At 32.9% G+C, this 15290-nt stretch overlaps 1 protein-coding gene across 1 annotated transcript; it reads right to left on the bottom strand.

The window, feature by feature from the left end:
* Nucleotides 1-4056: 4056 nt before the first annotated feature.
* LOC133177181 (serine/arginine repetitive matrix protein 1-like) lies at nt 4057-12865 on the bottom strand. Its single transcript, XM_061312297.1, has 12 exons — nt 12739-12865; nt 10330-10509; nt 9323-9484; nt 8404-8967; nt 7979-8032; nt 7655-7795; nt 7335-7405; nt 7049-7108; nt 5800-5867; nt 5288-5516; nt 4731-4805; nt 4057-4513 (listed from the first exon to the last, which is right to left on the bottom strand). Exons 1-12 carry the CDS (start codon nt 12780-12782, stop codon nt 4380-4382), a joined length of 1782 nt encoding a protein of 593 aa, XP_061168281.1. The 5' UTR covers nt 12783-12865; the 3' UTR covers nt 4057-4379.
* Between the last annotated feature and the right edge of the window lie 2425 nt (nt 12866-15290).

The following is a 15290-nucleotide window of genomic DNA, read 5'->3' as shown; positions in this document are numbered from 1 at the left end:
CTCTTAAATTCAAAGGAGGACGTTGAAACCCCCACATCCCTATCTATATCCGCCACTGCATTTCCTCTCTTTCAGTTTCTTTGTTTTGGTGATGAGATGTGGCGGGAAAATGCTTGGCACATTGTAAAACTCGCTTCACCCTCCTCTGCTTGAGCAAAAATCTCGTAATATTCTGCCTTTAAAAAATTTAAATTTTATCATATTTCTAAAAATGTCCCCATTGGAAATGTATATATACACGACATTTTAAAACAAATACAATTAATCCTGTTTAAATAGAGAAAGTAATATTGATTATATATAACTCGGTCTTTGCTTTAGATAATGCCCAACACGTGTCCTTAATATTCTCCGTACTGATAAAACCAGAGACATATACCCCATTACCCCATTATTGCTTCTCGCGATTGGTGCCGCGAAATTTCGAATTGAAAACTATCGTTAACAGTTAACAGGTGTTTAGATTCATAAACTATATTTAACAACTCTTAACTATAGTTTACGAGTGTGAATTATAGTTTATTACGATAAACTATGATTGACAAATGTGAATCATAGTTTAGCTCTCAAAACTATAGTTTACGATCGATAAGTATAGTTTACGTCTGTTAAATATAGTTTGTGAGTATAAATGACAGTTAACTATAGTTTACAACCGAAATCTGTTGTTAACGAATGTAAAACATAGTTTATCTGATAAATATAGTTTCACGATTTGTGAAACTATGATTAACAACTCTTAACTATAGTTCACGATTGTAAATTATAGTTTACAGATGTGAATCTATGTTTATCAACAAAATCTATTGTTAACGTTTAATTACAGACAGATAAACTTAGATTAGCATTCGTAAACTATAGTTAACAACCGTTAAATATAGTTTTACAGATGAAAACTATAGTTAACGAATCGTTAACTATAGTTCACAGTTTGTAAACTATAGTTTACAGTCGATAAACCTAGTTTATCAACTGTGAAACTAAGTTTCGCTAATTTTTGTGAAATTGGCGTGCCATACTTTTATGTTTCACGTGTATATTGCTGGTGACAAAACCTGCCTTTGAGAACCAAAATTTTTGCCTCATGAATTTGACCTGCTTTTGAAAAAAAAAAAAACGTTAACCAAACAAACCTTGACCATGGCTTTTGAACGGTTGAGGTGCTAGGGCTTTCATATTTCACATATGTATTCCTTTTGCGAGACCTTTCTTAGTACCAACACCTTTGTCTTTTGACCTTATGACCTTGGAGTCCGACCTACTTTTGAAAAACTTAAACCACACTTCAATCTTGGCCATAACTTTTGAACAATTGTTGCTATTAGGGCTTTTATATTTCACTGTATTCCTAATGACCTTTCTGTGGATACCAGTACTTCTAACCTTGTGACTTCAACTATGGAGCTCGACCTACTTTTTAAAACTTTAACCTCTGCCATAACTTCTGAATAGTTGGTGTTAGGACTTTCATATTTCAAATGTATATTCCTTGTGACAAGATCTCACTTTAGACCACAATGACCTTAATTGAACTGCCATACCAGGCATCAGTGTTTCACAAACACACCTTATTTACCTGTAGAAATTGCATTCATTTAAAAAATGAGCAATATTGAATATGCGTCATTCTACTCTTAAAACTTTACCCAGCCTCTAAAAGTATAATTAAGGTTACATTACTGGTGTTGCCATAATTCAAACTGTCATAGGCAAGCTTAAAAGTTATACAAGTATAAATTGTATATAAATTGTATATTTTTTGACAGTATAAAACAAAACAAAATGCTATGAATTTTAGCTTTATTCATTTATACCTCACATGATTACAAATATATTGTACAGGTTTCCATTGTTAAATAGCTAGAAATTACAAACAGAAAAGAAATTTCCCTACCTTGAACACTTTTGATTCTGGTACACTTCTGTAAAACCATCAGCAGGATAAAACTCGCTCATCTCTAATTACTCTACAGTCCAATCAAATTCATACATACATTTAAAAAAAAAATCAGTGTAAAAATACTTATCTACATTGTACACAAAAATTATGTGAACAATAAACATGTTGACAACTTGTATCTCTTTTTTTCATTTACAACTGCATGATAAATATGGACAATCAACAAGTTTCATGCAATTTCATCACAAACAAACTACACAGACTGAAACATATAGACACAACATGTTGTAGGGATACAATGACCAATTCAAAAGTACTTCGATCATCTTCTGTCAGACTGTGTATGGAAATGTTGAGAACACACGATGGAATCTAGGGAGACTCAAACGGAAGTCTCAGTGAAATCTTTGTTGTTCTTTGGCAAATGATCTGATGATAATGATGGATACTTCCAGCTAAAGCAAGTACTTGTACCATTTTTAAATGGTTTTGGAGTTGCTATCTTTCTTAATATTAAAGCTGTAGCCTCTAGATGGTAGTGGTATTTATGCGGACGTTGTTTGTGTGGAAGCAGAAATGTTTCATCTGTTAGGTAGTGTCAGTTGTGTAGAATGGTACAGATTGTTAATGTGGTATTAATGTTTCTATGTGGTACTGGTACTAGTATGATATAGATAACAGCACTGATTGTTTATAATGTATAAGGCTTCTCTGTGGTAGTGGTACTTGAGTGGAATATCAGTAATGGCTGTTTATGTGGTGTTGATATTTCTATGTGGTATTGGTACTTAAGGTGCAAAATGGTACTGATTGTTTTTGTGGTAGTGTTGTTTCTATATGGTAGTGGTGCTTGTGTGGTATTATGGTACTGATTGTTTATGTCGTAGTATTGTTTCTATGTGGTAGTGGTACTTAAGTTGCATAATGGTACTGATTGTTTATATGGTAGTATTGTTTCTATGTGGTAGTGGTACTTGTGGGGTACTGATTGTTTATATAGTAGTATTGTTTCTATGTGGTAGTGGTACTTGTGTGGTATTATGGTACTGATTGTTTATGTGGTAGTATTGTTTCTATGTGGTAGTGGTACTTGTGTGGTATTATGGTACTGATTGTTTATGTGGTAGTGTTGTTTCTATGTGATAGTGGTACTTGTGGGGTACTGATTGTTTATGTGGTAGTATTGTTTCTATGTGGTATTGGTACTTAAGTTGCATAATGGTACTGATTGTTTATATGGTAGTGTTGTTTCTATATGGTAGTGGTGCTTGTGTGGTATTATGGTACTGATTGTTTATGTGGTAGTATTGTTTCTATGTGGTAGTGGTACTTAAGTTGCATAATGGTACTGATTGTTTATGTGGTAGTGTTGTTTCTATATGGTAGTGGTGCTTGTGTGGTATTATGGTACTGATTGTTTATGTGGTAGTATTGATTCTATGTGGTAGTGGTACTTGTGTGGAATAATGGTACTGATTGTTTATGTGGTAGTGTTGTTTCTATGTGATAGTGGTACTTGTGGGGTACTGATTGTTTATGTGGTAGTGTTGTTTCTATGTGGTAGTGGTACTTAAGTTGCATAATGGTACTGATTGTTTATATGGTAGTGTTGTTTCTATATGGTAGTGGTGCTTGTGTGGTATTATGGTACTGATTGTTTATGTGGTAGTATTGTTTCTATGTGGTAGTGGTACTTGTGGGGTACTGATTGTTTATGTGGTAGTATTGTTTCTATGTGGTAGTGGTACTTGTGGGGTACTGATTGTTTATGTGGTAGTATTGTTTCTATGTGGTAGTGGTACTTGTTGGGTACTGATTGTTTATGTGGTAGTATTGTTTCTATGTGGTAGTGGTACTTGTGGGGTACTGATTGTTTATGTGGTAGTGTTGTTTCTATGTGGTAGTGGTACTTGTGGGGTACTGATTGTTTATGTGGTAGTGTTGTTTTCTAGGTGGTAGTGGTACTTGTGGGGTACTGATTGTTTATGTGGTAGTGTTGTTTCTATGTGGTAGTGGTACTTGTGGGGTACTGATTGTTTATGTGGTAGTATTGTTTCTATGTGGTAGTGGTACTTGTGGGGTACTGATTGTTTATGTGGTAGTGTTGTTTTCTAGGTGGTAGTGGTACTTGTGGGGTACTGATTGTTTATGTGGTAGTGTTGTTTTCTAGGTGGTAGTGGTACTTGTGCGGTATTACGGTACTGATTGTTTATGTGGAAGTGTTGTTTCTAAGTGCTAGTGGTACTTGTGTGGTATTATGTTACTGATTGTGTATGTGGTAGTGTTGTTTCTATGTGGTAGTGGTACTTGTGTGGTATTATGGTACTGATTGTGTATGTGGTAGTATTGTTTCTAAGTGGTAGTGGTACTTGTGTGGTATTATGTTACTGATTGTGTATGTGGTAGTGTTGTTTCTATGTGGTAGTGGTACTTGTGTGATATTATAGTACTGATTGTGTATGTGGTAGTATTGTTATTTCTATGTGGTCGTGGTACTGGTCGGTTTGTTATCATCATGTGACTTGTCCTCTGTTTTAATATCCTCCTTCTCTTCCTTTTCTATGGCGTCATACAAGTCGTGTTTCCAGGTGTCTAAATCTCGTGAACGTTTATCTACAAATTTTACAATAATATCAATGTGATTTAAGCTAAAATCAAAACAATTTGTTATCATTATGCATATTTTTTCAATGTCTTTTGTCTATATCAAGTGAGAACTTTCTACCTTGTATACATATTATACTGCATGAAATCTGACAATTTTTGGGGGAAAAAATTCATTTAAAAGTAAGAGAGTAGAGTCATATGAAATACTTAAAACTCTTGGTACCTGATTTATAATGAAATCCATATTTTTTGTTGTAATTGTCATCTCCCTCTGCAGAGTAGTCACGTGAACGTTTATCTACAAGAATTAAAAATTACAGGGATCATATAAAAGAACATGTACAGCTGTACTCTGATACAGGACTTTCTTTAATGTTATAAATGAGCCCTAACATAAAATCAAGTAACATACACATACAGTGAATAAATAAAATAATGAATCAAGATTTTCATTGTGTCAAAAGGAACACTCCAAATGTATTTTAAACCCTCATGACATAATTGAAATACAAGTTTTAACATTTCATAGAAATATGCTGATTTGAAATAAATGTGAAGAAATGATAGGAAACAGCATTTACAAAGGTAAATTTAACTTTTAATATTTTTTCCATTTCTGTTAGATCTCAATAAATAATATCTAACCCTATAAATGTCATAGGACTGGTAGCTTTCCCACTAACAAATTGCAATTTACAGAAATTAAGATGTCAGTAAAATGTAGGGCTTGATACTTTATCATAAACCTTTTACAGAGAATAAAATGACACAGACTTGTACCTGATTTATAATATGAATCATATTTTTTGTCATAGTCATCATCTCCCTCCCTTTCAGAGGAATAGTCATTAGAAGTTGGTCTGTAATTACTGTAGCCACGCCCCCTGAATCTGCCTCTAAACCCCCGTCCTCGGTACCCTCCTCTGAAGGGCCTCCGAAATCGTCCTCGAAATCCCCGAGAGTTATTAAATCTTCCTCTTGAACCAGAATCTCCTTCTCTGTTATCATGCTGAAATACAAAATCAATGTTATTTTGTGAGTTTCAGACAAACTTGCATTTAATTTGAAGCAACAATATAAGTACACTGTACATTTATTTTGTGAGAGCCAGATGGAACAATTATAAAGATGGTATAGTACAATCACAGCATTTCAAACCTGTTCATTCAATTAATATTGAGAAACACCTGCCACTTGAAAAGATTTCAAATGAAATTTTTGATAATCATAATACTGATACTTATCATTTTGACCCCCTGGTGTCAGGCAATGATTTTTAAAATCTTACTTACCTCAAAATACATTGGATTCTTGGGTATCATTTCAGGATTTTCCTTCCATGCTTCAAATTTATACTTCCCTAAAATAAATAATATCCAGGATGTCCAAGATGGTAATAAGCAATTTATGTTACAAAATAACTCAAAGTAACACAGTCTTATGGGTATAAAGCCAGTCAAAGACAGATAGACATATGACAGACAGCTTCATACCATAATATGTCCCTCAAAAGACATGCATATAAAAAAACACTTTAGTCTTTAGTTAAACATGGTTATCTCAGTGTAGATTATGATACATTTAAGGACATACGCAACGTAGTTTGAACTTCATTGTCTTTTTCCCTGGAGTTGAAGAGTTCCAATACTTAAAGGAACTGTGTTCCACATTTTATTGTCTATATATGCAGTTGTACACTTCTTCTAAAACAAGTTTGCATAAACAAAACATCTAGAATATATGTTAAGTAATTTTTGTATATTTTTTTTTTTGAATTGTACAAAAAATTTCATCAATTGGTATCTTTTCAAAACCCCTAATAATGCATGCTCATTTTTTGTCTACGAACATCTGATGGCAATATAATCTTAAATTAAGATTATCTTGAAAAATTATCAGTAGGTAAGGTACGTTGCGTATGTCCTTAAGTCATGGCAAAAATATCAAGCTTCTCATTTCAAACATCACAATTCAATTTCAACATACTATATTACAGTGTCTTGAACTTGTTCTCATGGCATTGAATCAAAAACTGATACACCTCCTTTTAGTTTAAAGACAAAATCACATTTAACAGATTTCTTCCCAGCAAGTGTTGCATTAAAATCACTTGGCTTGGACACTGGAGATACCTAGACCTAGATCATCATACATCTTCATATCAAGCACATGATTAAAGATGATACTTATATGGTTCCAGTCAAGGACTACAAAGTCACATAATGGAGATAAATACAAATAAATGGGCCCCCTTGATGAAACCAGTATCTCATCACCCTATTGAGGGAGACAAAATACTGTAAATCACTTTTTATTCGTGAGAACTTTATTTTCATGTAATTACGCGAGACCGTCTAGTCTCGAAATTTTCATTCTTACTTACAACTCTATTATTTAAGATTATATAGAGCAATAACCAAACTTCGTGAAAATTTTATTTTGCTTTTAAATACCAAACAACGATCACTCAAAAATAAGGTGTCATGAAAAGTTAGTGATCTTCAGTGAGCCTGCCAAACATAACTGGAAAATTCGACTTACCTGGTCTGTTTTTAAAATCTGGCAGTTCCTCAGAATCAGACTTCTTTCCTAACCTTTCATCTGTAACAAGAATACATTGCTACAGCAATATCTGTACATATTTCTCCTTATGACTATCACATATTGTTACTATGAAAAGAGAATAATCCTCTCTAACAATCATCCTTTTACTTTTTCCTTTATGGTCATTTACTGAATCATCCTGAGTTTTAATAACATGGAATTTATTATTAATTTTAATGACATACTTGTTTTTTTTTTACTAGGTTATATACAGTAACATTACCTAGTGATCTCTTCCTATCTCTGTCCGAGTGATCCCGTCCTGAGCCTTTCCTCCTATCTTCCAGCTTCCTCCTGCAATCAGACACAACGACTGTTTACCAAGTTCTAAAACTGATTTTATGTTTACTTTTTCAAATTATGATTAATTTTGCTTTTTTTTCTAATTCATTGAAGTCATGTTTAGTATTTTAAAAAATCCTCATGCTAAAATCATTGTGCAACAGCCATATCTGAATATATTGGATAACATGTGAGTCATCAATTTATTCACAATTTCCTTTCGATAAAGTTGCCTCAAACATTCACAAGACTCTGATCTACCTTGCATCAAAAGAATCCTCATCATCATGTTTCCGTTTCATCAGATTATGCCGTAAGTCATTTGGATTAATGCTTTTACTATCATATGCCTCTGATTCCTGGAAGATTTTCTCATACCGAGGATCAGGCTTAGGATTCAACCTGTTGGAGGACAATTCACTTTAATTTCTTTAATTCAATTTATAATGAGTGACTGGTCCTTCATATTTAAAAAATAACCATGTCAAATAATTATATAAGTCTTCCATATAAGCCCAGGTGTCTACATATTATTCGGAAGCTATCCTGAATTCTGACACTATGATTAATACTCTCTTTATTTACCTGACTTTGGGTTCTCTGGATCGGTCTGCAGATCGCACAGTTCTTGTGTCCTGTCTAATATCATAATTACTTGTTTTATTTCAACTGAAGGTTACACTTAATCATGCACATTCATATCAAATTCCTACTCATAAGCACCCATAATTTGTCACTTACAAATCAATAAGTTAATGGTATAGAGAATTCCAGTAAAATTAAGACAATCCCTTGCAAACCATGTCTTAAAGTAAATACATGTATATATTTGAACAAGTACATATATAAAGGATAAATGTATCACACCAATAATTCTGTTATGAACTAATTTGCTCAATACATACATGTATAAAAATTCAAAATTTGTTTGATTTTTAATTTGAATACATTAATATCATCAAAGGTAGAAAAAGGACCTGGGTTTAACGCCCAGAGACTATAAATCTTACCTATCTGGGGAGTACCTGCTGCCTGAACGGATGGATTTCTTGTGATCATCGGATGGAACTACACTTATAGTTCTCTTCTCATCATAAATCTGCTCATCTAAAATATTATCTAGGCCAAAAATTTTAATTTCCTCTCGATCAAATATAGGCTTCTTTCCTTCATCTCTCCTACGTAACATAACAAAATTATACATATCAATATTCCTAACAACAGGCTTATTTGAAGTATTGCGTAGATTAGGGCCAGTGCGATGAATCCCTATGGTGATGTTTTCATCAATTCTGATTGGTCCTACAAAGTCTGAGTCAATACTTTCGAATCTCTCAGATAAAAGTGGCCTCCTGGAACTAGGGGGAGCTACTGTCACTGTTCCAATGACACCAGGGGGCAGTGCTGAGAGAGAGTTGTCAGGTGACAGATCCCGATAGGATTTAAATCCCCCAACACCCAGAGAGGATGAAGGTTTACTGAAGGGGTCCTCAAGGGAAACAGGAAAGGTTGATGTCTCAGGATGTCCCAGTGATGCTAATCCTACATTAAATGAATCTCTCCTCTTTTCATCCCTGCACAAAGACAACAATATATCTTGTAGAGAATATTTGTCAAAGACAACTGATTTCATATTGAGAATGCAGAAACATCATCCTGTCCATATATTTGACATGTTGCAAGTTCTTTTTAAATACTATACTTGAAATTCTGCAAAATCCATATTACATGTAATATACAGATTGGAAATTGTAATATAAATTTTTCTTACAACATTTACATGTATCTTCTTTTTATATTGTTAAACAAGATATTACTAGAGTCTAACTCATTCTTTAAGGACTTCATTTTAGATATTCCCCATTTCATTGCAGTATCATTATATCAAATTTTACATAATTAAACAACCATGGATACATCTTTACTTACAAGCTTATTGGTCGCAATCCCCTCCCAGATACTTCAGGGGACTTTCTCCTTGGTGAGCGGGAACGAGACCTTTTCTTTGGTGATGGTGAGTGAGATCTAGAATAACGATGGCCTGAATCTCTTCTATATGGAGATCTGTCACGTTTTTCAAATGAAGGTTTTCTGTTGTAAAAAAAAAAAAAAAAAAAAAAAAAAAAAAAATTTCGAGAGAGGATAAACTATATAAGTATTTGTATAATGTACATATGTACTGTACTGTTAATCTCAAAAAGTGTAAAAATCATATTTTCAACAAAGAAAATATACATTTCAGAAAAGTAAATTGAGTAAAACTATGTATTTATAGAGAGGTGCGGGAACAAACAATTCTGATTCATTATAAACAAATTTCATTATATCTGTTAAGCTTATGATATATTTTAAAATGTACAGGAAATAAGAATCACTTCACTATAAAAGTGAATTCATTATAAGTGTATTTTCTGTAACCATATTTTACTCTATGCCTTATCTATCAATGTCACTGTGACATGGTACCGTAACACTGCCAAACACAAGGGTCACAATGCAAAGGCTCTTCGTTTTATATATTTTTTTCTTATCATAAATAATATAATCCCAAACTAATAAATTTGTTATGAAATAAAGTTGTGAATGTCAGAATCTAAAGACTAGTGTTTGTTTCATGTTTTGTGAAAGAAAAAAAAATTAAGAACACTTATTCATCAATAATCATTAAATGAAACAATCCATGATTTAAGGTTGCAAAATATGTTGAATATGTTGTCATATTTGTTGTTTTAATCAAGTTAATGGAGAATTTTCCTTTATGGAAGACTTCATAAATATCCCTTTTTATTTTTTTTTTTTATGTGAGCTGTTCATTTAGACTCTTAATCCTTAACTTTATCAAGTAAACTCAACTTCATTATTACATAAAACTCTTGGAATTTTATAATTCACTAAAAAAGTTCATTTATTATACAAAAATATTTTGTAGAAATCACCTTCCATAAGGCACATTGTATCCTCCTCCTCTTCCTCTGCTAAATCCTAAAGATCTGTGTTTTGGAGAAAACTGTTTTTTCCCTCTGTACTTCGGGGAGAATGACCTTGACCTTCTTGGTGATCTTGATCCTCTAGGTGATCTTGACCTTTTTCTTCTGTCATAGCGTTTCTCTGGTGTCCTGCTAAAAAGATACAATAAGATGGGGGAAAAAAACATGTCAATAATTCTTTAAACTCCCAAACTTAGCCTTCATATTGGCGTCAAGTACCATTCATAGTGGGAATTCAACCTCACTTCCTTGGCACTAAAAAGGTTGAAATAAATACATCATCTTACGACCACTTTCAGATTAGAAACAAGTCTGGATCAGTCAGGCACATTTTTTTTCATTGATTTTGAGGATATCATGCATAACTCAAGGTTGTTGGAAAACACAGAATATGGATATATATAGAAATGAAAGAAAAAGTGAGCAAGCTCACATACCCCACGCTCCCCAAAAACTCGACAATGCCACACATATTGAATGGCACAGTGCATTTTAAATACACAGTATAATTCAAAAAGGGGCATTACTTGCAAAAAATCATCACATCAAAACTTCTTGCATATAAGGAAATTCAAATCTTTATATGTTAAAAATTTAACTGGGCTGAAGTTTCTAGATAAATATTGGAATCAAAATTTCTTGGTAATATACAAATCTATACATTATGTCTGAAATACCTACAGAGTTTTAGGAAAATCAGTGCTGGAGTTATGCTGACAAACTGTTATTTAAATTCCTCAGTGATTTCGATTTGTTAATGAGTGCAAGTCCATGTCTAACACATGACAATTTACACATTTAAATAATTGATGGAAACAAAATTATGATGTAGTCATATGAATTTGTTTATACATGTATACTGTACTTATGAAATTATTTAAGGCAAAGCACCAATTTGAAGGGGGGGGGGGGGGGGGGGGGGGGTGAGAACTATCCAAGATTTTGTGTGTGTGTGTGTTAGTGTTAAATCATTAATATTTTGATCTCAAAATCAATGGGGTCTTTTAAGGTCATAAAATATTTCACATAAAATTTCATTACAATTTAAGCTGACTCCAGTGGATTTCCTTATTACCTAGCTGGAAAGTTTCTTCAATAATAGGCAAAACTCTTAGGGCAAAAATAATGGAATCTGAATTTCCTGGTAATATGCACATCTACACACTGTGTACTAAATATCTGCAAAGTTTGACCAAATTCTGTGCAGCGGTTTATGAGGAGTTGCGCTGACAAAAAAACAGGACTGACGGACTGACTGACTGACGGACGGGTCAAAAACATTATACCCCCCACAACTTGTTGCGCGAGGTATAATTATGCTTAAATGTGACACTGGAAGATAAAGAGGCAAAACTAACTGAATAAACACTTTTAGGTCATGTGGGACCTGTTTTGAATTCAATTCAGAGTAGTTAGAATAATCTAAATGTGTCTCAGGACAAGCCCTCACCACAGTTAGAATATGTCCCATATAGTTGCAATGTAGCAAATCAGAGTGGATCCAATAAAAGGAGTTGCACTGAAAATAACTACCAAATTAATTGTAACAAACCTTTTTGAGATTGCAGACATGTATGCCTTTTAACCTAAAAAATAATCCATATAAATTTGAAAATTCAACTCATTTTCTCAACATTTTTCCTCGCTTCAAATTTACATGCCATGTTGACATTCGGAACTCTCTGGATTGTTCATAGAAAATGTACAGAGTTCGAGTTATCGCCCTTGTTTTTTTGCAACATTGCAAATACACGGAACGAATTCTATCATTAAACCGGGTCCGTAGGACAATATCATTTTAACGATAGAATGTTCTATCTAAATTCAGAGTAAAACCAAGTTTATTTTTATACAGTGCTCTACTTATGCTCACATGTAACATTGTTAATAAAGTTGTGTTATTTTTAGCACCACCACATTAAACAACACAAAGCAATGTGCCTCATTTCTTAAAGATTTTAAAGAATCTATATGCAAGGTTCACTGGAAAGTTATGAGCTGCTTTATTAATTAATACACATATAAATACTGTACAGCATACATTAAATACGGATATGTTCTTGATATGAAATATTTTTAATAATTGAAATGCACTTCCCCATTTACAAATGACAAAATCAACAAAAAAAAAAGGTTGTGTACTTTGCATTTGACATTTTGTACGTTATTGAAATGAAAGTAGAATATTTAAATTAAAACTGTTTTTTATAACTTAAAAAATATCAAACATGCATGCTATATTTAACCTTCAAAAATGTCATTTGAAGAGTTAACAGTTTATTTTTACCTTACTGTTACAAGTTTCTCCATGTGCAAAACTGAGGAAATTCGACTCTATCAGGCATAGACATAATTTACCTTCTATAGCCTCTTCGTGGCGAATATGACTTTTCCCTAGGCATGCCTAAGTTCCTCAAAATATTGTGACTAAATGGTTTGCAAAATGATGATTTGCAATATTTTCAAAATTCCAATTTCACTGGAAATGGAAATTGATGGAACGGTGGGGGTAGTCGACACACATTAACTCGATCAAAAAATAACTCTTATCTGTTTTTCAAATTCACATTGCTTTATCCTCTAATTCTTGTAGACCTGAATATAGTTCAACATTTAAAATATAATCCAAATGAATTAAACTGGTAGTAAAATACTTTTAGTGATATGTAAGAAATATATTTCAAAAGACCACTTTTCAGAACGCCTTAGCTTATCAAAATAAAAAAGGGAGGGAAATTCGAGGTAGAATTTCAGATGTATGAGATCTTCTTTAGTTCTTGTTACTGATATCTATGTGTTGATTAAGATTTGTTACATTTACACGATCTTGTGCCAAAAAAAGAGTTCAAATTTAATACGACTAAACATTTAGATACACAAAATACTTTTATTTATTTAACTGTTTTAACTTGACCAAAACAAAAAAAAAAACAACGCGTTGAACAGTTTAATATATTGATCACTGTTGATTTGACTATGGTAAGTAGACCTAATTTGTTTGATTCGAAAGTATACTCCAGCGTACAAAATTAACCAATTGACAGACGAGAAATTTCCTCATGATCGAGAGTTGTAACTTAAAGGAATGATGATAATAGCCCAAATCATTTCATAATAAATCTTATTTTATTTATGATGTATATAAATAAATAAAAATATAAATATATTAATACTGTGGTACTGATCCCATTAAAGAATTTGTAAACCCATGTGATTATAATATTACAAACAGGTCCAGCACAATACCCTGATAAATTAAGGTATATAAGCTTGATCATATCTGGGGGTTTTTTTTGTTTTTTTTTTTTACAATCTGCGTTATGTTTTGAAAACAATTAAAGGATGGAGACATAAATTTCTGTTGGTCTGCCGGGTATTTGATAAGAGAGTTATTTAGTGTGACCACATGCATACGTCTGTTGTCTCCCGTGTGCAATTTATGTATCATTGTACATATAATTTATTTTAAAAAATCCACTGGTTCATTATTCAACTTTCTGCAATATAAATAAGGTGAAAGAACCCTGTGCGAACAAGTTTAAGGGCGATCGGACTCTAGCCAAAGGAGAATTGGGGCAAACGGCGTCAAGGGCGAACAAATTTTAGGGCAAACGAACATACAACCATAAGGAATTGTGTAAAATTGTATTGCATAAAATTATGTTACAATATTCTTCTATAATTTTTTTTATAATTCTTTGCATGTAATAATGTTATAATATTCTTCTTTTTTTCTGTTATTTGTAATTTGTTTTCTTATTTTGACATTTGCCTACATGGTGATGTCAATAAATTGAATTGAATAAGTCAAAAAATCATATGCCCCTTTTTAAATGATATTCAATATAGTCTGATAGTATCGCAGTAAAACATCAAAATAGGGAAACATGATGGATTACACTTTTGCCTGTCAACATTCCACCAAAATGAGGATTGATACATGTATTACACTCCTGCAATAAATAGGGTAGGCAGGTCTGCAAAGGCAACTATGAGGATTTTATGGGTTTTAGAAGAGTGGTGGGCATGCTTCCTGACTTCCATAGTATATTCACACTTCCAGCACTAATGTCAAGCAGTTATTCTCATTTTTCTCCCTTTATGTGAAAATGGTAGTCAAATGAAATAGATAGATCCTGATGACCCCTGGGATAGGGAGGAGCCACAATGGGGGATCAAATTTTTACAAAGGAATATATGGGAATTTTTTTTAAAATCTTTTCAAGTACAACAAAGCCATTTGTTACATTGACATTGAAGCATCATCAGGTAGTTTAAAATTCAAGCCCCCCCCCCCCTCCCCCTGTCTTTTCAATACTGAACTGATTTGTGCTTTTGCCTAGCCAATGTGCTCAGGTGAGCGATGTGGCCCATGGGCCTCTTGTCTTTCTTGCTGTATAGATGATTCTACCCCGTTGAAGGAAGTACACATGCTTTTGTTTACCTCTATAACATACGCTTTATTGGTTTTCACCACTTCGAGAATTCTACATGGGGCATCACTCTCAATCACTATTTTATAAGTGGAAAAACCCATGTATTAAACCTTTTTTCTCCGGAAAACCCTGACTTGCCAATGTTCTTAAGAGAAAAAATTCCAAATAAAAATTGTCATTTCATATCCTATTAGGGATATTATATCCCAAATGGGCTAATATTTGGACAATTGGTCCCAGCTGTAAAATCCATTTACATGTAACTTTGGCTTAAGTGAAGATTTTGACCTACATGTACATATATGTTTTTTGATTGATTTAAAGATATATTGGACAATTGTATGAGAACTTAATTCCCAATGATTGTTACCTTGTGAGAAGTGATAGAATTTGTTTTTTATTTGTATTTTGTTTTTGCCATTTATCAGAAAGTGTTTTAATTAAGCTACAAATATTGCATGATTTTCTTAGGTT

The sequence above is a fragment of the Saccostrea echinata genome, unplaced genomic scaffold, assembly GCF_033153115.1.
Source record: "Saccostrea echinata isolate AGI-Se365-2 ecotype Australia unplaced genomic scaffold, CSIRO_AGI_Sech_v1 ptg000001l, whole genome shotgun sequence".
Taxonomy (NCBI): domain Eukaryota; kingdom Metazoa; phylum Mollusca; class Bivalvia; order Ostreida; family Ostreidae; genus Saccostrea; species Saccostrea echinata.
The sequence above is the reverse complement of the archived record's forward strand: the minus strand, read 5'-3'. Positions and strand labels throughout refer to the sequence as shown.

What these genes read in the sequence shown, in the direction of transcription:
- LOC133177181 (XM_061312297.1), bottom strand. Translation starts at nt 12,782, where the DNA reads ATGCCTAGGGAAAAGTCATATTCGCCACGAAGAGGCTATAGAAG. An exon ending in AGATAGGAAGAGATCACTAG is followed by an intron (nt 7,109 to 7,334) that starts GTAATGTTACTG and finishes TTCTTGTTACAG; the next exon opens with ATGAAAGGTTAGGAAAGAAG. An exon ending in AGATTTTAAAAACAGACCAG is followed by an intron (nt 5,868 to 7,048) that starts GTAAGTCGAATT and finishes TATTTATTTTAG; the next exon opens with GGAAGTATAAATTTGAAGCA.